General features: G+C 45.0%; 2 protein-coding genes across 4 annotated transcripts; one reads left to right on the top strand and one right to left on the bottom strand.

Annotated features, from left to right (window-relative positions):
* The first annotated feature begins 904 nt into the window (after positions 1-904).
* Positions 905-10,536, top strand: pou2f3 (POU class 2 homeobox 3). The gene is made up of 12 exons (XM_037468139.2): positions 905-953; positions 4,295-4,323; positions 5,256-5,357; positions 6,307-6,412; positions 6,518-6,606; positions 6,704-6,877; positions 7,475-7,616; positions 7,742-7,875; positions 7,961-8,125; positions 8,462-8,510; positions 9,021-9,120; positions 9,380-10,536. Exons 1-12 carry the CDS (start codon positions 905-907, stop codon positions 9,417-9,419), a joined length of 1,179 nt encoding a protein of 392 aa, XP_037324036.2. The 3' UTR covers positions 9,420-10,536.
* Positions 10,537-10,587: 51 nt separating this feature from the next.
* LOC119215724 (prolyl 4-hydroxylase subunit alpha-2) lies at positions 10,588-23,458 on the bottom strand. 3 transcript variants are annotated; one of them, XM_037468136.2, is made up of 16 exons: positions 23,337-23,458; positions 19,419-19,515; positions 18,498-18,594; positions 18,096-18,247; positions 16,993-17,130; positions 16,619-16,858; positions 15,637-15,833; positions 15,121-15,297; positions 14,972-15,042; positions 14,688-14,787; positions 14,243-14,296; positions 13,118-13,177; positions 12,973-13,038; positions 11,881-11,949; positions 11,523-11,619; positions 10,588-11,240 (listed from the first exon to the last, which is right to left on the bottom strand). In XM_037468136.2, exons 2-16 carry the CDS (start codon positions 19,495-19,497, stop codon positions 11,170-11,172), a joined length of 1,668 nt encoding a protein of 555 aa, XP_037324033.2. In that variant the 5' UTR covers positions 19,498-19,515; positions 23,337-23,458; the 3' UTR covers positions 10,588-11,169. The 3 variants fall into 3 exon arrangements, with proteins under 3 accessions (XP_037324033.2, XP_037324035.2, XP_037324034.2); XM_037468138.2 differs by lacking the exon at positions 12,973-13,038; XM_037468137.2 differs by lacking the exon at positions 13,118-13,177.
* Positions 23,459-24,559: the final 1,101 nt, after the last annotated feature.

The raw sequence follows: 24,559 nt of genomic DNA, 5'->3' as shown, positions 1-24,559 counted from the left end.
TTTGTTTTTTCATCACTTTGATGGTGATGGTGAAACAAAATGTAGTTACGTGATATACTGCTGTGTGGCTTCACATTTATTACATTATCTATCAATAATAATTCCAAAAAGCAAATCAAGACACTGTATCTAAAACATTAAGAGACAAACTTAGAATGATATTAAAAATGGACACAGAAAACACTTACGTTAAATTGAAATAATAATCACACAATCAATGTCAAATTCTAGGCTTTGGGCGAAAAATATTTGTCTTCATCTTATAATTGAATGAGGGGGTTGATGTACACAGGTATATGAAGTATGCACACCCGTCTAGGACCACTACAGCATCGCGTTACACCCCCCCCCCCTCCCCCCCTACACACACACACACACACACAAACACACAGACACACTGTAATTGCAGTGAGCCCATTGTTGTTTTATGCAAACAGTGTGAAGCTGGATAGGTTGCACCGAGGCAAGTATGCAAATGGTCCCCTCATGCAGTGCAGGTCTGCAGGCTCCTGCAGCCCGGTGAACCTTTCTCCACTTACCAAAATGCTGATGAGCAGCCGGTGGATTCTTCCAATAAAGTTTTCATTCACAACACTTGCTTCATTTTTGAATATTCAGAGAGGACAGACGGCAGCGGGAGGGACACAAGCTGTTTGTTTCTGAGGTGAGTCACTCTCAACTTCATCAGTGCTTTTTATTTGTTATCTTCATGGAGTTTATTGAAAGGTTCCTTCATGAAAATGCTCCATGGGAACATTGACCTTGCTTATGAATATGACAAATAGGAGTGTGTAGAGTTTTGCGTGGTGGAAGGGAGGGGTGGGGGGCATTAGAATAAACTCAATAGTTAAAGCCACAATCCTGTAGGAAAATCAGCCGTATTTTTGATTGCAGGTATATTAAGATGAGCTCGGACGCGGTGGAGCAGTCGGAGGCTCCAGCCGAGCAAACAGGTGAGGACGGTTTCACCTGCTTTTATGTTGTTGTTGTTGTTTAAACCCTCACAGCTGCACAAAAACACAGCGGAATCCCCTCCACACACACAAAATAGTTTGTGTGATGCTGCACTTTTTTAATGGTCTTTGAATATGTACATTTTTCATTTGGGGAGTTTAACAGAAACAGAAATATAAAAGATTATTTTTTTGTTTGAATTTTCCTAAAAGCAATCTTTGGGAAATCCTGAAATGACTTTTAGTCATTATGAGTTAATACCCTTATATTTGTTGGAATTACTTTCAGGACATTTTGAACAAAATCTAGAAGAAATTCTTTCTCCTTGCTCCAAAGATCTTCTCGCGGTGCGTGAGATAATATTTCTAATAAACATTTCAACTTGAACGACTTCCAGGGAGAGCCATAAACCATGAACAGACCTCTCCTGTCTGCCCCTCTGGCTCTGTGGAGCAGTATAGATTATAGTTTGAGTTGCCTAGTTTTGGAGATATGAAATGTACAGATGCTTCCCTGCAATAAAATGGGATCATGTGGCACTGGGCTTGTGGTGAAAGTGATCCACACTGAAAACACACACAGGCCTCCTCGTCAACTAATGGAATAAATCATCTAGTTTGATGAAAAGCACAGCAGGTGTATTTAAAGGTAACATTTTTGGTGAACTGTCCCTTTAAGAATGATTGAAGGAAAGCTCTTTGGTGGAAGAAGTTAAATGGATTTTGTTGCTTATAATCTGGTGGGAAATAACAAAGTTATTATAAGTTATGCTGAACACAATCAAGGCCACAAACTGGTTCCTGGTTTCTGGGAGTTGCGCAGCGAGGGGGTCCAGCACTGAAACCATGTCGGAGGGTTCCCCCAAATTATCCTTTCATTTGTAGATTTAAAAAAAAGAGACAAAGAGGCAAAGTCCTGTTTTATTCGGTTTGTACTGTTCCCTTAATCACTGTCTCTTTAATTACATCTGATCCCCACGATGTGACAGAGATGACAGCAGCCTTTAGAAGCAGTGAGTCAGTGTGTGTGTGTGTGTGTGTGTGTGTGTGTGTGACAGTTGGTTGCCGTACCAGGATGCCCTGAGGCTGTTTGATGAGAGCAGCACGCCGGCGGGGGGTCGAGGACACACACAAAAAAACCAGGAACAGCTACAGAAAGTGGAAGTGAATGAGACAATGGCTGCGTGAGGGAAAACGGCTCCGTTTGGTGGAAGTGGAACACGTCCGTGTTTCTGTCGACAGGCTAGAGACCTGTTCATTCTTCATCAGGAGGCCATGTGCCTGTCATTGAGGTTTGGAGGTCTGTGAGATTTCTTTTAAAAAAAGAAAAAAAGAGATCAGATTGATTGGATAATCTTCACTTGTTATTTTCTAGCTGAGGGCCACAAACTTTATTCTGAATCTCAGAGACGAAGGTGAACCAATGACAGCAGAGCAGGTGGGATCTGTGTATTGTGGGTGACGTGAGCGTTGGACTGCTGGAGGGAGGAAGAGGAGGGACGGCTTCTCTCTTCGTGCCGCCTCGATGTTCGACGGAAGGTCCGATGACACCAAAGGGTCCTTTGTGTTGTCTTTTAGGTTCAAGCAACACAATCCCTGCAGTTCAAGTTCAAGTCTTTTGCTTTTTTCATCAGATGTCTTCTTTAAATCCTGCTTAAAGGGACAATTCACCCAAAACTCACAATCAATATACTGTATATCCCTCAACATAGTGAGACCAAAAACGTTTTAAAGACATCTGAACTGAGCTTAAGAGAAAAACATGTTGACAGCAGTAAATTATCTTGAGAGATTGAGGTTGAGCTCATTTAAACTGATATTTTTAACAAGTCCGTTCAAAGAGAAGGAGGCTTCTCTCCGCTTGATGAATCCAAAACAAACAGTTTGAGGTCCACCTGGTGCAGACATGTTGAAGGTACCTTGTTCGCTTTCTTTGTCTGTTATTATTTATATTATAAGCTGTTATTATTATTATTTGAACAAATGCAAAGACCAAAAGCCCCACTGAGTGTGTGACACGCTGCTTCGTTCCCAGGAACACGTGTTAATACTAGAGCTCCAAATGTGGATTAATCCGCCGCTGAAAGTAGTCCCCACAAAACGCTGTTTCCTCCTGTTTGTGGAACAAAAACGGTTTTAACGGGTTTTCGAGCCCCTCAAACAAACTACAGCAACATAAAGCTTCAGAAGATAAAACTAATGGACCTCCTTTAAATACTTTTATGGTTTGAATATTACAGTTTTTGACTTGTTCATACAGAAAGTAGACAACTATTATAATATTATAAATAAGGAAAACAGTAATAGGACCTTTTAAAGTATTTTTGATTGTCAGATGAGTAAAGGGATTAATTCAGATCAATCTATGGATGGATGTGAAATAAGATGCACACAAATGTCAAATTCTGTGTGAATGGTGACAATAAGACTCACTTTGGTGAAACGTGTCGTACACGAATCATCTGTCATTCCACTGCACTTCTTCCCAAAGCGGCTTCTACTCATTTTCCAAGGAAAAAAACAACGAAACCACTGGTTGAAATGGAGATAAAGGAATAGTGTGTGTGAGGGGGGGGGGGGGGGGGGTAGCGTGCTCATAGCTGATTTGCATGTCTTACTCATTTCCATACTGGAAGTTTGGCTGTAATGCTGGTTGTGCTATGGGTGTGTGTGTGTGTGTGTGTGTGTGGGGGGGGGGGGGGTGACATGGAGGGGTGCTGGGTTGAGGATGGGGGGGGGGGGGGGTTGTATTGGTATATTTGCATTGTGTGTCCCCAGCAGTGTCTCTCACGCACACACACACACACACACACACACACACGTTGACATTCAAATGAGCTGAGCTTATCCAGCGCACCTTTGAACTCTCGTCCTCCGTCGTCCTCCTGGACGTCTCTTTAAAGACGGACTTCACTGCAGGACCAAACCTTCCAAAGACACTTCGGGCTCGTGATGCAGGATGAATAGTTAAATGTATACAACTTAAATTTAGAAAATATAATGACAACAAAGACAGAATGAAAAGATGACAGACCCAAAAAAACAAGCAACAGCTTCGGAAGCTCGTGAAGATGTTGAATAAAATAAAATATTGGAGTGACTGAAAAGGTATTGGACTGCAGAGTGGAAGAAATGACATCATGTCAAATCAAATTTAAAGAGAAAATTCAAAATAGCTCCCTCTGATTTTCTACCCATAAATTAAGTTTTATCAAAGCCTTTTTTGCAACTCATTTAACGTTAATTGTGTCGACACGAAACATCACCTTTACATGATTTTAATTTGTTTTGTGTGTCACAAGAAGCCAAACCTGAATCTCTGTCTCTCTTCTGACATTTAGAACAAAACGGGATCGACTTCAACCGACAGGTGAGTAGCATCATTTAGGAGGGTTCGTTTGAACATGTATACATGCACAGATACATATGTATACATAGATGTATCTCTATGTATATATACACACATCGACAGGAACGTACAATATAGATATGTATTTATACGTACATATACCTTATATATACATACATAGATAGTATATAAATACAAACATAACAAGACGTAATGTGCCTTTAAAAGCGAAGCAAAGTTGGAATGTGAACAGCAGACAAGCTGAAGAATATCACCAAACATCTCACTTCAGACTCAGAGGCTCAACGGACTTTTTGAATGCCCCCCCCTGAGGGTGAACTACCTGGCCCCCCCCCCCCCCCCCACATATCAATAACCACCCTTTAGAAACACCTCAAATAGTTTGCGGCTATTTGGATTACTTCTCCAAACCCTCTTTTTTTTGGCAGTGCTGGTGTTTTCAGGAAGTGACATTGCTTTCAGGGGTAGATGGAGGGGGGAGGGAGGGGGGGGGGGGGTATTTGCATAATGGCTAGCCCGAGGGGAGGGAGAGAGTCTATCGCTCTTTGTACCATGTTACCAAACTGGTCTCTACACACACACACACACACACACACACACACACACACACTCACAAACACACACACACACACACACACACACACTCACACACACACACACACACACACACACACACACACACACGCACTCACACACACACACACACACACATACACACTCACACACACACACACACACACACACACACACACACACACACACACACACACACACACACACACACACACTCACACACACACACACACACACACACACACACACACACACACACACTCACACACTCACACACACACACTCACACATTGAATGATCCTTTTGATGATCCGATCCAGAACTTAATCCTGTTTCTGGTTGTGCTTTCGATGTCTCAGATAAAAACTGAGGAGATCGGCGACTCGCCTCATTCAGCCGCCTCACTGAAGACATGTCACCTGACACACAGCTCTCCAGGGCCCGGAGGTCAGCTGTCTGGGGTCGGTTCTTTTAATACTTGCTAAAAAACACAGCTTAAAAGGCTTAAAAATAGGAAAATGTTCCCCACAACCCAACAATGTTAGTTAGCCTAATTTAAAACATCAAGCTTATTGGCTCAAAATGTCAGTGTGTCAAAATTAAACAAAGTAAAAGTGAATTAAAAACTTGTAACCCCAACATTCTAGTTAGCCAGTGAAGATGTACAAATAGAATAACAAAGATTCCATCCCACATTAAAACCCCTAAAACCTAAAAAAAAGCAAATAATACAGACTAAATAAAATGTTTGCAATACATCATCACCTTTTACAGCATGGAACTTTGATTACTTGTTGCTGAGGTAAATCAAAGTAATTAAAACTCTGTTTTAAGTAGAACTTATGCATTTAATATTCCAAAAGAAAAGTCAAGTGATGACAAGTTTACTTAACCAGTGAAAACAGTTCAATAACCCTTTGTGTCGATGATCTTGATGATGTCACAGCGATGTCATAACTCAATATCACAGATTTGGAATTTGCAAAAAAGAACATTGAAAGGGCAGGAAGACATTTGATGAAAACTGATGCTAAAGAGATGCATTGTGGGAGTTAAGACCAGTTTAAAGGACTTTGAGTAAATATATCTCAATGCTGAAATGTAGTGAAAACAAACCCTAGAATTCTTTTCTTCAATTAAGACATCAGGTCGTATTTGTCACTACGAAATGAAAACCTTTCTTACTTTAGATAACTTTGAGTGATAAATAATAGTTTAGAAAAATTGTACTTAAAGCTGTCAGACAAATGTAATACAGTGAAATTAAATGAAGTACTATGTAGCACTGAATTAAAATATTCATGTAAAGTACCTCAGTGAAATACTTCATGTAGTGTCCATCATATGTTGACATATGTCTCTATGTAGTTCATTCACTACAAACTCTTGTGCTGTTGTGTCTCCCTCCAGGAGCTCACCTCTCTGCACACCATGCAGCAGCTGGTTCTGATGCCCCCCTCCCACCTGCCCGCCCCCTCCTCCTTCCTGCTCTCCCAGAGCCCCAGCAGCCACCAAGGTGGACGCTCAACACGGGCTCCTTTTTGAGGAATTCATGGGGGGGGGGGTTTCTTTTCTTTTTTTTCTACAAAAACACAAAGTAAACTTGTTTTCCCGTCTGCAGCCCTTCTGCAGCAGAACCTGCTGTCCCTTCCCTGCCAGAGTCAAACCAGCCTCCTTCAGCATCAACCCGGACTGGCTCTGACCCCCCAGGTAAACCCAGGCCGCTTCCCGCCCACGGCCCCCGCAGGACGCGGAGAGAAGAACGTTGTTGAAACGCTTTCTTCTCTTCTTCTGACTTCTGACGCAGCCGATGAGTCGCTCCGGCCTGGGGGGCCCCTCCATGGAGAGCCACATGGACATGTCCCACCTGCAGATGAAACACATGTCGGTGCCCCTGCAGGAGGAGCCCAGCGACCTGGAGGAGCTGGAGCAGTTCGCTAAAGCGTTCAAACAAAGACGCATCAAGCTGGGCTTCACCCAGGTAACCAAAGCACTTCGTCTTATTGACGTGACGTGACACCAAGGGGTATGCCGGGTTTAAAAAGACTCATTTCATACATGAATATTGCAGTTCAGGATCCAGGTGGAACAACTGAATGTCTCAGGTCCTGTGGCTTTGAGAACAGGGATAAAAAGCAATCAATGTTTCCAAAGGCGTGTTTATATCTGCAAAAGTTGCTGATTTTTGGAACAATGAAAGACTACAAAGGGGTTTATTTCCACAGTGACTTGAGGGTTTATTGAGTGGAGACGTGACCGAGGCGGTTTGAGGAGTTTGAGTCTGGTGGCTTTGAGGCGTGCGCATAAACTTTTTTTTTTACCGTAATCGATTACAAATTTACCATGGTTTACTTTAAGAATGGATGGCGAGTCATTTGTCCTGGAAGTCAACGATGATGATGAGTTTGGTCGCTGAAGACACGAGTCGGATGGTAGTCGGTCTTTTTGTACAAAAATAGAGGAACTTCACCTTCAAACCAAAGTAGAAGCATCTTGTAATTCTTCTCATCGAAGCTGCCAGGTGGATTCCGCTGATCTTTTTGGCGACGCTGTAGCTCACGGGTTTGTGTCCCCGCAGGGTGACGTGGGCCTCGCCATGGGAAAACTCTACGGCAACGATTTCAGTCAGACGACGATCTCCCGCTTCGAGGCCCTCAACCTCAGCTTCAAAAACATGTGCAAGCTCAAACCTCTGCTGGAGAAGTGGCTGAGCGACGCAGGTACACAGGAGATGTTTTTGAACCACTTACAGTTTCACTAATCTCCTCCTCGAAGAGAAGCAAACCACCAGAAGACAGGAACGTCTTCAGCGCCGTTCAGTCACACCTGTCGCTCCTTTCCTCAGAGAACTCCCCCCCCGACTCCATGAGCAACGCCGCCTCCCTGCCGCCGCTGATTGAGGGCTACGGACGCAAGCGGAAAAAGAGGACGAGCATCGAGACGAACATCAAGCAGACGCTGGAGAAGCGTTTCCTCGATGTGAGGTTCAATCGCGTTGGTGGCCTCAAAGAAAAGGCCAGGCAATAGAATGAAATCCTTTTGTTGTTGTTTTTGTTGTTGTCAGAACCCCAAGCCCAACTCTGAGGAGATAACGCTGATCTCGGAGCAGCTGTCCATGGAGAAGGAGGTGGTCCGGGTTTGGTTCTGTAACCGGCGTCAGAAGGAGAAGAGGATCTACTGCCCGGTGACTAGTTTATCAGTCAGGTCGCACAGCTACAACTCCAGAATGGTTAGCTGTCTAAAAGAACACACAGATGTATGTACACATTTATTAGAGATGGGGTTCATCTGTGGTCATTCAAACGAAACACACGTTTCATACACCTGACAAGGTGCCTTCTAAGTACATTCTTTCATATAGACTCATGTGTCTGGAATTAAGTTGAATAAAATGCAGAATGGCCCATTTGTATTTTATTATTCTGCTTTTATGAACAAAATAAATCACCAGACGGTGGGAATCGTCCCCCTCCCCCCCCCCCCCCCTCCCTGCAGGTGTCAAAGTGCATCACAAAGCATATTTACTGCACAGTCCTAAAGAGATGTTTCATCCATCTCCACACAGTTCCAGCCTGCAGCGTCCCGACCCTACAGCCCCCCGGCCCCCGGCGGAGGTGAGTACCCTCTGGGGCTCGACAGCACAAGCCGCCGTAATGGGATGCGATGTGGGATGCGATGTGTGGTGCGATGTGGGATGCGATGTGTGATGCGATGTGGGATGCGATGTGTGATGCGATGTGGGATGCGATGTGGGATGCGATGTGTGATGCGATGTGGGATGCGATGTGTGACGCGATAAGTGACGCGATGTGGGATGCGATGTGGGATGCGATGTGTGATGCGATGTGTGATGCCATTTGGGATGCGATGTGTGATGCGATGTGGGATGCGATGTGTGATGCGATGTGATGTGTGATGCGATGTGTGATGCGATGTGGGATGCGATGTGTGATGCGATGTGTGATGCGATGTGGGATGCGATGTGTGATGCGATGTGGGATGCGATGTGTGATGCGATGTGGGATGCGATGTGTGATGCGATGTGGGATGCGATGTGGGATGCGATGTGGGATGCGATGTGGGATGCGATGCGCGCTGACGCTCTGACCCGCTTCTCCTTCCAGTGTCCTCCAGCTCCTCCCCGAACAGCGCGAGCCGGGAACATTCTCCCAGCGGCCTGTCGGCCGTGTCCCAGGTGAACCCCGCCTCCTACAGCGCGCCGGGGTAAGACACGCCCACCAGAACACACCTGCACGCCGCTTTGTCCGAAACGCAAGGCGTATCAACGGAAATGTGTGGTTTTATAGGACAACAAACTTCTGTTCCTACGATCTCTTTTTTTTAAATCAACTGTCGAGGTCGACTTTTAGCTTCGCGGTTATTTCTTTTACTTTTGCACGTTGTATTCACGCTTTAATAATCAAGTGGTGAAGATGATGGAACAATGTGAGGCACCTTCACCGTGTGGTTCCCTGTGTTTCAGGTCGTGGTACCGCACGTGGAACCCTGCGTACCATCACTGAGAAAACACCACCTCCGTCACATCCAACCTCTGCTCGTTTGTTGTTGTTGTTGTTTTGTCGTTTTGAGAAGGACGTGAAGAAACGTGTGACGCCCGAGTGACGTAAACTACACACAAAAAAAACAAAAGCTCAGGACGTCCTGCGGCTGTTTGCTCGGCGCTCAGGTGACTCGATGAGGGAGAATAAACCGAACAGCACACACCTGACGTTCACCTGACGTGAACCCAGCGGGGATTCTCGTGCTCGACTCCAACGGACTGAAACAAACGGTTTTGGGTGTTCGGATCCCCGGTTTCTTTCTGCCATCTTCGTGCTCGCAGTGGTTGCTGTTATTGTATGTTGCGATGTTCATTTCATAGTTAATGTTGTGGTTTTATTAAATGATGTTACATACTGAGCCTTCTCAATAGTTATGCAGTTAGAAAGAGGCCATATTGAACTTTTTTATTGCTGATCAGGAAGGTTTTTAAATTTGGATATTTATTTCTCTAAATCTGTTTTACTGCAGCTGTGGTTTTTATTGTTGCAGTTTCGGCATCACTTGGATCAGTTATTATAACAACAGGGAAGCAGAAACAAGTAGACTTGTAGTAATCACTGTCCTACAGTGCAGATGTGGTAGGAAGGTGAGTTAGCTAGAGTAGCACTGTTAGCATTGCGCAGCCTGAACTAGCATTAGCTCTTCTATGCTATGCTAGCTACGGAGAGATGTCTTTTGATGATTGTACCTCGTAATAAAGAACTTGACAGGAACAGCGTTCTTCTGATCTTCATGGCGATGTGATGGAGTATTTGAAGATTCGGATTTTATCCGTTTAGCCATTTGTAAAACCGTCAGGTTGTGACGGTGGTCTCCATGGTAACGGATTGATTGTAAAGTCTCACTTTGTAACTTGGACTCACCTGGAGGTTTCTTTACATCACCTGAGCCGTAACCGGATCTCAGCAATTAAGATGATGAAAACAATCAAAACGCAAAATATGTAACAAAAAAACCCCATAAAACTCACTTCAAAGACTCAGAAGGTTTTCAACCAAATCATCAGGTGAAAAAAGGTGAGGTCACAGTCTCACATCCCATGAGACCAAAACCACCTGAGGATTCATACGATTTTTATCCGAGAGAAATAGTCATGACGCAAATCATTTGAATGAAAGACACTGTTTATTAAAGTGTTTGCTGCCCTCCAGAAGGAGGACAACATATGGAATAATTTAAACACTATAAATAAAAACATTGAGGACATGATTGGAGGAAATGTTTTTTTTTTGTCCTTGAGGTAAACAATGTGAGTATTTGAAAAGTTAATTTGTGTTTAAAACATGGTCACTAACAGCTGTTTCCCAAATTAACATCTAAATAGACTTTAGACAAGTTAGTTTTAGTGCAGACGTCTTCGTATTGCAGCATTAGTCGTTCTTAGGTGGACACATTACTGCTTCTTCAGATATTAAAGATTTGTGTCGGACATCACTCTGAGATCTTTAGTTTTTCACAGCTCTGGTTTCAGCTCAATAAGGGTTTTTATTTATCACAAACGGCAATTTTTTTACTTTGAAGGGCTGTGACTAAAAAGACTTATATCCTTGCTTTAGGATCAGCGGAATAAAAGTTTGTATTTATCTGCTAAAAGAAATAAAATAAAAATCATCCAGCCAGTTCATACAAAAATTGTTTTAATGTTCTTATAAAATGTGTCTCTAGGCTGAGGACAAGTAGAGCAAAATGGAGTGTTGTTCAGGTGGGGGTTCAGTCCACTTCTGTTAAGCCACAGGGCCTCCTGAACTCCTGCCCACGCTCGTGAATCCACTTGTTTGACACTGATGAAACAGAAGAAGACGTTATAAGCCTCTGGAATCTTCATCATGTAGGACATGAAGATCAATGCCGACTTCTTTCCGTCCAAAGAGAAGTAATAATGGTAATAAAAAAATAAACAGATTGTAACTTTAATCAACATACCTTTAAAAAATGTCTTATTTAGATTACATTTATTCAGATCATTTCTTTAAACAATGGGATGAACAACTGAAACCTTTTAAATCTATTGATAATCTGGAGACACAGACGCGCTTTTACCCCCCAAGAGAGATTTGACTCACCCCATTTGCTCCCCACTAAGACGGGGCAGGCGGCGTGTCGGGTCCGGTAGTCTCCCTCGCCGCTCCTGAACAGGTTGAACCAGAACACGGCCGTCCCCTGCAGGCCAAACCACACAAACCCAAACGCATCACGGGACGCCAGCGCCGCATGGGAGCAACAGGCGCTTTTACACAAAACAACGTTTCATCTTCCTCCAGCTTCATGAGTCTTTGATCTGTGAGGACACACACACACACACACACACACACACACACACACACACACACACACACACACACACACACACACACACACACACACACACACACACACACACACACACACACACACACACACACACACACACACACACCTTACCTTTTTCGGGCGGATTGCTGCTCCGAAGTCGGGGAACACGGTGGCTCCTCCGGCCTCAATGTCACTCATCTGAGAAAAGACAACAAATTTGCTGTATATTTCTTTTAAAAGTGAAGTTTTGATTACATACAGATGTAAACGTCTAGAAATAGAAGCATTTGGCAGATGCTGTTAGGTGTCAGGGGGCAGGATGGAGGGATATTTACGACTAAAAACAATGTGAGAAACTTCTACAGCTCCCTCAAGAGTCATTTGTGATGAAACAAAAGAGGTTCTGGGACAAATGAAGTGCACAAAACGACATGTCACATGTTTTCACAGCAGAGGACATTGTCTTTGTGCACTTCAGTGAGAGAGAAGACTAAAGAGCAAAGCGTCTGATCGGTTTATTGATCTGAAGTGATGGTCTGTTATTGTTCTGTTGAAATATTTGAATGCTATATATTTTATAACCTTTCCGGAGATGTTTTTTGAATTCAAGGCCATATTTCTTTCTATATCTGTAGTATCTGCTGCATAATTTACCTTCAGGAATAAATGGTTTACTTTATCCTGTTATACTTATATCATTTTATCCTGTCCATCCCCATTAACAGCTTGATTATTCAGAACAAATGGACTGATAATATATACAGATAATTAATATTCCACATGAATCAAGGTGAAAAGCAAACTTCAATCACTGGAAGAAGGAAAACTTATTTAAAAGTACAATTCTTGTGTATAATTGTATTGCGTATAACCCAGTGTTAGCGAGGGTAAATCGAAGAGCATCTTCTACTGCAGCATGTTAATGGATGGCCAACAAACCTCTCAACAATATGTACTGGAACTGATTGACAGAAGAACGTCTGAGGTATTTGTCTGCAAAGTACCATCCATGAGCGCAGCCTGTCGGTGACATCGAGCAAGTCTACATTTAGAAATGTGTGACTGCAATTTTTTTTAAAAAGGCCCAAAATATTGTCAATCAATCCAAATCCAAGATTGAACCGGAGCTTGTGAATGAGCTCGTGGGGCCGAGCGTAGTTTTTTTTGAGCGATGCCACGCGACCGGCCTTCATTCAACGGCGACTGGATGCACGTACTCACGTAGTTTAAAAAAGTCGCCACGCGATTTCCAGTGCCTAATCTTTTGAAAGCATCGGGCTCATCTTTCTACAGAGATAAAAATTCAAGAAGAAAAAAAGTACATGATGAAAAGAAACCGCCAGCTCGCTCGCTCCCGTGTACTCACGTAGTTCAGGAAGGTTGCGAGTCTATTTCCGTCACGCTTGAGATTGCTGTCAAAAGGACGCTGCAACAGAGTGTTAGAAGGTTTAAGCCGCCACAAGCAAGAGCCCAGCCGCTGGAGGCACTGGAACAACGTGCTATCTAACAGCACACGCTATGTAACAGCGCACGCTACGCACAGCACACTATCTAACAGCACACGCTATGTAACAGCGCACGCAACGCACAGCACGCTATCTAACAGCGCACGCTATCTAACAGCGCACGCTATGCACAGCACGCTATGTAACAGCGCACGCTATGCACAGCACGCTATCTAACAGCGCACGCTATGTAACAGCGCACGCTATGTAACAGCGCACACTATGCACAGCATGCTATGTAACAGCGCACGCTATGCACAGCACGCTATGTAACAGCGCACGCTATCTAACAGCGCACGCTATGTAACAGCGCACGCAATGTAACAGCGCACGCTATGCACAGCACGCTATGTAACAGCGCACGCTATGCACAGCACGCTATGTAACAGCGCACACTATGCACAGCACGCTATGCACAGCACGCTATGTAACAGCGCACGCTATGCACAGCATGCTATGTAACAGCGCACGCTATCCAACAGCACACGCTATCTAACAGCGCACGCTATGTAACAGCGCACGCTATGCACAGCATGCTATGTAACAGCGCAAGCTATGTAACAGCGCACACTATGCACAGCATGCTATGTAACAGCGCACGCTATGTAACAGCGCACACTATGCACAGCATGCTATGTAACAGCGCACGCTATCCAACAGCACACGCTATCTAACAGCGCACGCTATGTAACAGCGCACGCTATGCACAGCATGCTATGTAACAGCGCAAGCTATGTAACAGCGCACACTATGCACAGCATGCTATGTAACAGCGCACGCTATGTAACAGCGCACGCTATGCACAGCATGCTATGTAACAAGCATGCTATGTAACAAGCATGCTATGTACAGCACGCTATGTACAGCACACGCAATATAACAGCACACGCTATATAACAGCACACGCTATATAACAACGCGCGCTATGTAACAAGCATGCTATATAAACATGACAACAATCCTAACAATAATTTTCATTAACCTACCCTGGAGAAGTCGTAATGTGGCTCGTACTGTCCTCCAACTCCATAATTAGCCACCTGTTGACCCAACAAAGAAAATTAAACTAGTTGCATTACAAACTTGTGAGAACATACATCTTTATAAATTAAAAGGTGGGTTTTATTTTCTAACCTGACATACATACATATTCCCACTTCACTAATTGTGGTGTGATAATTCATGGTCTTTCAATAATAACTCTTGCAAAATATGATGAATAACGGAGCTTCAAAAAAGCTTCTGTCTGTGAACGTATAAATGTGAATGTCGACAGATTTATAAAGTGTATTTACAGACTTATTTGCAACGGAGAACTTTACAACATCTACAGCTTTTTTTTTTACCACAGACCTATTATCGTTGGTTTTGTAGGGTGTAACATGATGATGTCATACTTTGTGTATTTCTTCAGTTTACGTATGACGTCACCTGTAGTAACTCTGCAGTGTCTAATTCCAAGCCTGTGATGTCTTCTATTCTCTGGTTGACTCGAGCGATGACCGGGTCGTCGTCTTCTTCCAACCACGCGCTGACAACACAAAGACACACAGACACACAGCCAGAAGTTAAGACCTGACACGTGTCACTGTTCGTAGAAGCTGAATCACTCTAAATGATTGAGATTAATGAGATTATTTGATTAAACCTTGGTTTGTAAAATTACATTTATTAATAAAGGCTGCAAACAATTAATAAAATAACCTCTCTGTCACCTTTTTGATACTCTGTAGTTGGCGGTGGTCAGGACGCCGGTTTTGGGGTCTCTGACTGTAGCTCTGGCCAGCTGACAAACAAATAAATAACAATCATAATCTGCAGACAGCTTCATTTCAATTCATTGTAATTCGTCACTTTGTCCCACCTTGGGTTTAGCCAGCTCCTTGATCTTCTCCACCTCCTGGTGGGACAGCATCTCCAGGTAGCGTACGATGTGGGGGCTGTCCCACTCGTCCTCCTCCTTCATGGGCTTCAGCAGCAGGCGGGGGTTCCTCCGCCCGTCGTGGTAGCGGCAGAAGAGGCGGCTGCGCCTGGCGTCGTTCTGGTGTAACCATGACGACCAAAAGGGAGTCAGAAGTGGGTTTAGTCTCCGGCTCAGAGGGGCTGCGCGTGGCGCTGCGCGGTCTTAGTGGATCGTAATGCGATGGCGTCTATTCATTGAGGAACTGAAACCAGGATTCTCTTTGAAATGAGCTTGTTCTCGCACTCGGATCCGGGAGTCTCAGTCAGGAGGTCTCTGGATGTTCTACAGGAGGTTCCCCCCTCATCCAGAGAGTGATTTAACTAATCTTTACTACTACTCACCTGTAGGGTCTCCCCTCAATCCAACAAAAAGTGACCACCCTGCATGCACGTTAAGATAAAAGCCCTTCGTTCTCACCATCTGGAGCCCCTCCCCCCTGCAGAGCGCCTCGTAGGTCTCCCTCTCCGGGAGGTGGTCTTTGGGTCTGCTGTAGGTCCCCAGCTGGATGGGCTCCTCGGGGGCCGGCGGGTAGTCCTGGTTTTGCTCGTTGAGCTGCTTCAGCAGCAGGTGCTCAAAGTACCGCAGATTCCCTCCGGCCCTCTGGTGGGTGGGGGCTGTTGGGGGGGGGGGGGGGCGAAGCGCATCGTTAGTGGTTGAATGAGCTGCAGAGCGGAGAGGAAGCGGCTTCAAACTGCTTCGACCCCTCAGGTCTGCCGACAAGGAGTTAACGAGTTAAAGAGAAGACTTAGTTATTTAAGTTGATTAGTTATTCCAATGCATGCATTAGCTGTACTATAAATACCTTCTAAATGTTACTATGACTCGTTCTGCAGAGGATGAAATATCACAAACCACAAGCGCTGCCTTCGCCCTGCAGGGTGAGAGAGAGGAGTGTGTGTGTGTGTGTGTGTGTGCGTTACAGGAGGGGTTCAACGAAGCCCCTTAAATATCACAGGGTGCTATCCTGGACTTCTAAAAACGGGATCCTCACTGATGTCAAGTTGGTTAAAGTGTGAGAAGCTGCAGGAGCTTAAAAAAGGTAGAAATACAAATGAGACTTCTGCGATAAGCCAAGTTACCGCGGTAACGTCACAACACTACTTTACTTAATCGTGGGGTTTTCAAATATTTATTTGGTCCCGCCTTCCGAACGTCTTCCAGGCTTCTGGCCTCATAGAGATGAGAGATTATTGTCAAATAATCTGTTTAAAAATGAAAAGAAAAGATTGATGACAGATAAACTGGTTTAAAAGGGTTTCTCCAAAAGAAGCTGAGTCAACGTTTAAACTACAGATTGAGACCATAAACTCATGTTTACTGAGGGAAGTGGTCTATGGGACCAGAGGAGTCGCCCCCCCCCCGCGCTGGTCACTACCCAGAACGCAGCTTAAAGACTCACCGATGGCCACCAGCCGCCGCGTCAGCTCGATGGCTCGGGCCAGGTCTCCCATCTGGTAGACGGAGTAGCTGAGGTAATCCAAAATGTCCGCCTTGGTGACCACAGACTCCTCCCCGCCGTCCAGCTGCTTCAGGGCCTGCTGCATCCACAGCACGGCGTGGTAGTAGTCCTCGTCGTTGTACGCCGTCTTCCCCATGTCGAAGCAGTCGTCCACCGACAGCAGGGCATTGTACTGCACACCTGGGGGGCGGGGGGGAGGATACTACAGGTGGTATTCCAAGTTGTCCCTTTTTGGGGAGTTGTTGAGACAGCAAAAGAACTCAAATGCTTGGCTTTGCATGCCGCTCCCTCTGGTTAATCCCTCCCCGTGTTACCTGGCAGCTTTCCTCTGGAGAAGGCCTCGGAATCCAGTCGGTACGTGTCCTGCAGGCGCATCAGCGCCTTGGCTGCACCCGTCTCGTCCTCGTCACCCGGGAAGTACTGTCTGTGCACCGACATGTTGGAGACGAACGCTGGAGAGACGGGAGGAGAGGGCGGCAACGTCAGGGTGCGAGATCATCGAGTTCATGGGAGGTTTCTACGAGCGACCTTTGTCGACCTTTTGTTGTGTTGATTTCAGGGACCCTGTAGATGTTTCCCTTGGTTGGGAACCTCTGCCATAGAGGATAGAGACTAAAATAAGACAGTAAGGACAGAATCACCAAATCAATCAGGTCAACTACTCATTTTGCTACAAGTAAATAAGACCACGTGTGGTTTTGTGTGTTATTCTTCTCGTTTTCTCGCTCAATAAACCCGGAGAATTCATGAAACAAACTCCTGACGTGACATCTTCATTTAATAATGTCGCTGGTTGAAGATTCCAGATTCCATTTTTGTTGTCCAAACAAAAGTGAAGAATCTTCACCGACGCGTCTTCCTCACGACGTTTACATTAGTCGTGGGTGCGTCACATGACTCCCGCCGCCTGCCTGCCAGGCGCTCAGGTCCTCTCACAGGGTGCAGGGCGTGTTCTTCCACTGGACCCCCGGGACCCGATGGAGACGATCCAACAAGCTGCAAACAAGCTGCTCAACTTCTCTCGCTCCTTCCTGTGGATCTGGATTCATATGTGGAAATAACACCCCCCCGCCCCCCCGCCTTTCTCTTTTTCATTCTTCTACCAGATATTTCACTGCCTGTCGTTGGGCATAATCCGGAGATAATGTAGAGAAAGTCAAGACAAAAGGGGCGTTTCATCAGATCCAGAGGTACGGTTCCAAACTGCAGGTACGCAAACTTAATTTGCATAAAAAGGTGAGGTCACGATTCATCCGCCCCCCTCCCAGTATGAAGCATAAACCTTCCTGGTTATTCGCTCCTCTGCTCCTCAACTAACTCCACCAAAAAGAGCTGCAAGCACTCTGTGGTTACATACTTGTCCACTCCTTCCTTGCTTGCTCCCTCCCTTCCTTCCTTGCTTGCTCCCTTTCCTTACCGTCAGAGGGGTTCTGCAGCACCAGGGTCTCCAGCTCGGACCACTGCGTGTTGAGCCTCTTCATCAGCTTGTAGGCGTTCACCGGGTGAGCCAGGTAGCCCTCCGGGTCGGAGGTGGACACCCGGGTCAGATCGTCCAGTCTGTGGGCCCAGCTAGGAGGGACAGAGGGACAGACGCGTTACGGCTAGTGCAAAACATCCCATAAAAGATACACAATGAGAGAAATCTATCTTAAGTCCCATGACAGTCTGGTGAAAATGTGCTGTGAAAAAGGGTCTAAAGTGATATGACTATTTAGTGTAGATATTAAACAAATCAAGTATAATATGGAGTGAGGAGCTGACATGACATCTCATTCTAAGGTAACAAAAAATAGAGCCCCACAAATGTCCCGTCGGGTACCTTTTGACAGCGGCCAGCTTGTCCTCCTCTGCTCTGATGTAATCCCTCAGAGACTGGACCAGCTCTTTCTCCGTGTAGATCAGGTCGGTCATCTGGCCTGCAGAGAGGGGAGGACACCGAGGGACAAACATCAGCGTAGTGTGCGGCGTATTCTTCAATCATACTTAAAGAATCAGGGGACCACAGTTGTCTTTAACCACTTCCTGCATTTAAACATTTTTATATAGCAAACATAGATGTTTATGGGAGCAGAGGAGGCGCCCCCTGCTGGTCACTACACAGAAGTAGAGTCATTTTCTCATAGACGTCTATGGGAGCAGAGGAGTCGCCCCCTGCTGGTCACTACACAGAAGTAGAGTCATTTCCTCATAGACGTCTATGGGAGCAGAGGAGTCGCCCCCTGCTGGTCACTACACAGAAGTAGAGTCATTTCCTCATAGACGTCTATGGGAGCAGAGGAGTCGCCCCCTGCTGGTCACCACACAGAAGTAGAGTCATTTCCTCATAGACGTCTATGGGAGCAGAGGAGTCGCCCCCTGCTGGTCACTACACAGAAGTAGAGTCATTTCCTCATAGACATCTATGGGAGCAGAGGAGTCGCCCCCTGCTGGTCACTACACAGAAGTAGAGTCATTTCCTCATAGAAGTCTATGGGAGCAGAGGAGTCGCCCCCTGCTGGTCACTACACAGAAGTAGAGTCATTTCTTCATAGACGTCTATGGGAGCAGAGGAGTCGCCCCCTGCTGGTCACTACACAGAAGTAGAGTCATTTCTTCATAGACGTCTATGGGAGCAGAGGAGTCGCCCCCTGCTGGTCACTACACAGAAGTAGAGTCATTTCCTCATAGACGTCTATGGGACCAGAACAATAACGCATACACACCAGCACATGTCTCAAAGGAGCACAAAGCTCAGACTTACTGATGGAGGTGAAGATTTCTGCCCGAGCAGTCGAGCAGCAGAGCAGCGTCCAAAGGACGAAGAACAGGAACGTCCTCATTCTGTCTTGATCAATAACCTGCGGGGACAAACATCGTCACACAATATCGGTTTTAACCCTTGGATGAAATCTGTGGATAAGCTTCTAAATGTTCTCATCTGATCAGAACAACGTGCTGTTTCGTGCACGTTCTTCCTGCAGAAAGGCTTTTTGATTGATGGCTTCTATTCTCGGTGTTCTCATTAAGAGGTTTATTCTCAAACCAAAACATTTGGTGTATATGTGTATAATTAACACCAGATATTTCCCAGATGCTTCGTGGTGGTTCTTCAGAATTCTTCAGCTGTGTGGAGGTGAAAAAGGAGGAGAAATCTCCCTGCTCCACTTTCTCTTATTGCTGTGGTAAGACCTCAGGAGAGGAATCAGGTGGAAAATAACTCATTTCCCATGACACCTGCCGACAAAATACGACAAAGTGTCGACAACGAGTTTAAGCTTTAAAGCCACAGCTGTCACATCGGCGAAAACTGTCACGATTCCCCCGACAGCGTCACATGACACAATAATCTCTGCCTCCTTTTAAAGCTCCTCATCTCAAACACAAGATGCCACATGACGAATATATGTATATATATCGTCCTTTAAGGGGCAGCCTGAACATCAGGGATCCGTCTGTGGGAACCGGAGCTCGTTGGAGGACGGTTTGGGACACGAGGAGTCAGAAGGGTTCATTAGCGGAGGGCCGTGAAAAGCCTTTAAAGCCACTTTCACATATTCCCTCAGAATCAACTGCTAAAAAAGGCCTCAGCTGAAGGGATTTTAAACAGCTCATAAACATTGTGTTTAAATACTATCGTTTATCGCCGGTTAGCTTTTGTAATTATGGTAATCATGCTCGGGTGTAACTTCACTTCGGCGTCTCCAACAGCAAACTTTGACTGGAACGAAAAAAAAAACGACTTGTTGGGAAGAAAGCAGAGAGACTTTTGGATGCCGCACAGATGTGGGAAAAAACAACACGCATTCGGAAATAAAAATCATTTTTATTTTAAATGAATTCAAGCTTCTTTTGACTGAAACTAAATCATCATTAGCCAATGAAAGTTTCTTTGTAAAAAACAATGGTTACAAATAAATGATGATTATTCCTTGTTTTTTTTATTTATCATTAAGATTATAAATATTGTACCGCTGCAACTTCTGTCTGCAGACTCAGTTGCATAATGTTCTTTAACAGGGAATACAAAGTAAATATTGGTGTAATTAAAATGCTTGTATATGTATTGCGTAGAGAGTATATTACCTTATTTAGTCCTGCATCACCTTTATCCACAATAACTTCATATACAACACCCTGCGGTCCTCATTGAGGCTCCAAAGGAGGAGTGATGGAAATGCTCAGATAACTACAACAAAACCCCCCCCCCGGCTTACAAATGAAAAGGACCCGACGGCCCCTCCTTGTAATTACGGCCTGAACGACGTCTCGGCCCAAAGTCAACCCCTCCGGTTTATTACAGGCTGAAACACCCATGTCACATTCCTGGAGAGAGAGAGAGATGTTCTCCTTCTCTCACTCGACAACATGCGCTCGGAGAAAAGAGAAAGCAGCAAGAAGCCTTCAGCTCAATTGGGGAAATTGTTTAAAAAAAAGAAAATCTTAGACCTGAGAAGTGATTCCTTGTAAAAGACAAATTGCATTTCTATAAAAGTAGCTGCTATTCCTAAACAGTCCACTGGGGGGGGGGAGGGGCGTCGCTCTGTGAGTGAACAGTAGACCAGGGGGACCAGGTCGTTCACCAACGCAGTGCCAGGTCCCTTCCATTGACACGCAGACCAGAGGCTCGTTGTGTTGTGTTTTTTTTTTAAGTATCAGGCTCTGAACCGGTTTCTCTCTGTCAGCGAAGACTCAACGTTTAAGAGCTGACAGCAGAGCGATGGATGAACATTACGTAACACGCCACATACGTGTGCATGCGGCGCATCGGCGGGCTGAGAGCGTGCTCAGGCAATCCCCCGCTGCACCGCCAGACCAAACTATTTCAGATGCAAAGCTGAAACCTGCTTCAGTGTGCAGAAGACAATTGAAAATAGCTACTGGGAGGAACTTCTAACTGGTCCTGGACCAGTCTCAGTCTAGTCCTGATCCTCTATAGACCGTCCCCAGTAAACCAGACCACCAGAGAGGAGATGGTCGGTTTCTACAGAGCTCTTGATGATGTCATCGGTGACACCGGGTCAGACTCTGGTGAAACGTGTCCACCGTGGACAGACCAGGTCCTCCAGCAGGGACCTCCTCCTCTTCCTCTTCCTCTTCCTTCAGGAGTAAAGCTCCTCCTCTCTGGAGGCCCAGGACGTAGTGCTGGACCCGTTGGTGGGAAGGGAGGCCCGGGAGAACCAGGACCAGGACCGAGGGTCAGGCTGTCAGACCCGTAGTTGTGACTTTAATCAGCAAACACAGAAGAACAGCCGATGTCCTGAATGGTCTCTGCTTCTCATCAGAACGTTCAGTCGCTCCAACTTTCACACAACATCACATTTTTGGACAAATAATCATTTCCAGTTTTTTCAACAATTTCGCAACTTCGTGCACCGATTTCAGAGCTTCCTCTTCCTCACAGTCACCACGGGATTGTGTGTCTCTTTGTGTTCACTTTCCTTTTTGTTTGTATTGAAGTTTGTATGAATATAAATGCTGCAGGGCGTCTTTCACCTGCGTGCAGGCAGCGCTCTATTCTGCGGCGATGCTCGGCGAGGGCGGAGGAGACCTTTATTTTGGGAGCTCTATATTTAAAATAAACCTAATAGGAGAGCATCACACGGTACAATTTAATGAGGCAGAAACGGTTGTATCGATGGGTAACTATTTGTCATATTGGGTGATATACTCTGAAAGACACCACGGAGGGTAAGCAATCTTATAACAATATCAATCTTTTCTTTTTCCTTAAAATCCACTGAAGTTCTCACAATCCCCCTAAAGCATCCTCTGCTTTATGGTCTGTTTGACTCTACATGGACCACCATCTACCAAAAGAACATCACGCTGTGTTGGAGAACACTTGGAAACTAGAGACTGAGACCATAAACTCATGTTTACAATGTTTACTGAGGGAATAAATCAAGAGAGAAGTAGAGTCGTTTCCTCATAGACGTCTATGGGAGCAGAGGAGTCGCCCCCTGCTGGTCACTACACAGAAGTAGAGTCATTTCCTCATAGACGTCTATGGGAGCAGAGGAGTCGCCCCCTGCTGGTCACTACACAGAAGTAGAGTCATTTCCTCATAGACGTCTATGCGAGCAGAGGAGTCGCCCCCTGCTGGTCACTACACAGAATGCAGGTTTGAGACAACTTCCTCTCGGTACACAACAAGCCCCATCTGCTCAGTGGCTGTGAGTAAGAAGGTCGAACGTTGTACTCCTGATGAACTTATACTGAAACCCCCCAGACATGATTGGTTTCTCCAGCTGGGCCATACCAATACAAATGACGTCACATGGTCGTTTCTAGAAATCTCGGGTCAACAGCAATGTTTAAATAACTGACGCTTTTTTAGTGACGTCACGTAAGCATGACACAAACAATGCACAATGCACAAACAATAATTAAAACAATGAATAAAAGTTGGTCCTGAAGTTTAAAACAGTTGTTTACTTGCTTGTTTACTGCGCATGCAGCGTTAGTAACGGGCATGTCGGGCGGGGAGGGGGGTCGGATGGGGGGGGTGGGGGGCGCTGGTCCTCTCACCTCACCGGGTACCACATAACGTCTCCGGTGCCTGGCACCGACCCCGAAAAAAAAGAAAGAAAAACCAAATCCCCTCGAAGCCCCGCTGCGAGCCTCGGCGGGCCAGTGACGTCACCAATGGCACCCGTTACGGTACCGAACGTTATCTTACCGTTATTCCCGCGTCGGGGTGCAGACGTGCTCGCCGTTGGCACACCGGGGTCCCGAGCAGCACGCGGAGGGCTTTTTTGGGGGGGCTTTGACGCTGCCACGTACAGAAGCCTCCGGGACGGATTACCGTAAACCCGGGAGCAGGCGCGCGGGGACATTCCTCGTGTTAAATCTGATTATATATATATGTGTGTAGATATATGTACCTATATACATTGTTATATACATATATAACGACCATGTGTATATATATATATATATTACAATCAGTAGCTGCTAAATCATCATGGTGTTAAGAACACACTTTCATCCAATACGACCAAGCCCTGAATTCAAAACAATAACGTGACATGTGAAATTGTTGCATTATTTGTGTTTCATTTTTACCTGATCAATCTGTGTACACTTTGTCTTTGTTGCATGTGAAGATAATGACAACATGAATAGTGATGCAATCTCTTGCATAAATAGTGGAGTAAAAAGTCAGACCAGTCCCGTCTGAAATGTAACTATTTGAAATTCATTTTAAATGCATTATTTATATAAAATGTCCGTAGACCTACGTTTTATTCCCAGTCTCTAAAGGTCATATATTATCAATAAGAGCCTCCAAGTAACTGCAGATGGAGAGGATCACAGGGCTCGTTTGCCCCTCCAGTTGGGTCTTTCAGGGTCTTTACGGTAACGTTCTACGTGCTGCCGATCACGTGTCAAGTTGGGATCTGGTTTGTGTTTCTGACCTTGTTCTCTGGAAGAAGAAAACACTTCCACTTAATTTTGTTCTTAGAGTATCTGTGTTTAGTTCCTGTGCTTTCAGTGGTACTAAAGAGAACATTTAAATTAAATCCCCACAAAGATTTAATGATCACAACTTGTAGTTCCTGCATCTACGAGTTAAATAATTGGTTTTAGCTGGAAAAATCATTTCATCAAAAGACATTTCATAGTTTTTATAAGACGGCAATTTATAAATATACCCCTCAGTTATCAAACAACTATGCAGGTTTACATATGTGCACAGAAATAGAAATAAATTATAACATGGAAATGTTTAGGACATTTTATTTTTATAATTAATTTAATTTATGTTTATCATTTACTATGTTATTCATTCAAATCTATATGTTATATCATATTTTCTCTGTAAGTCGCTTTGGATAAAAGCGTCAGCTAAATGACATGTAATGTAATCTAATGTGTACAGTTATTCATTTTCCCATTAGC

This window comes from Pungitius pungitius, chromosome 16 (genome assembly GCF_949316345.1).
Source record: "Pungitius pungitius chromosome 16, fPunPun2.1, whole genome shotgun sequence".
In the NCBI taxonomy this organism is placed as follows: domain Eukaryota; kingdom Metazoa; phylum Chordata; class Actinopteri; order Perciformes; family Gasterosteidae; genus Pungitius; species Pungitius pungitius.
This window is presented reverse-complemented; position numbering and strand designations above follow the sequence as displayed.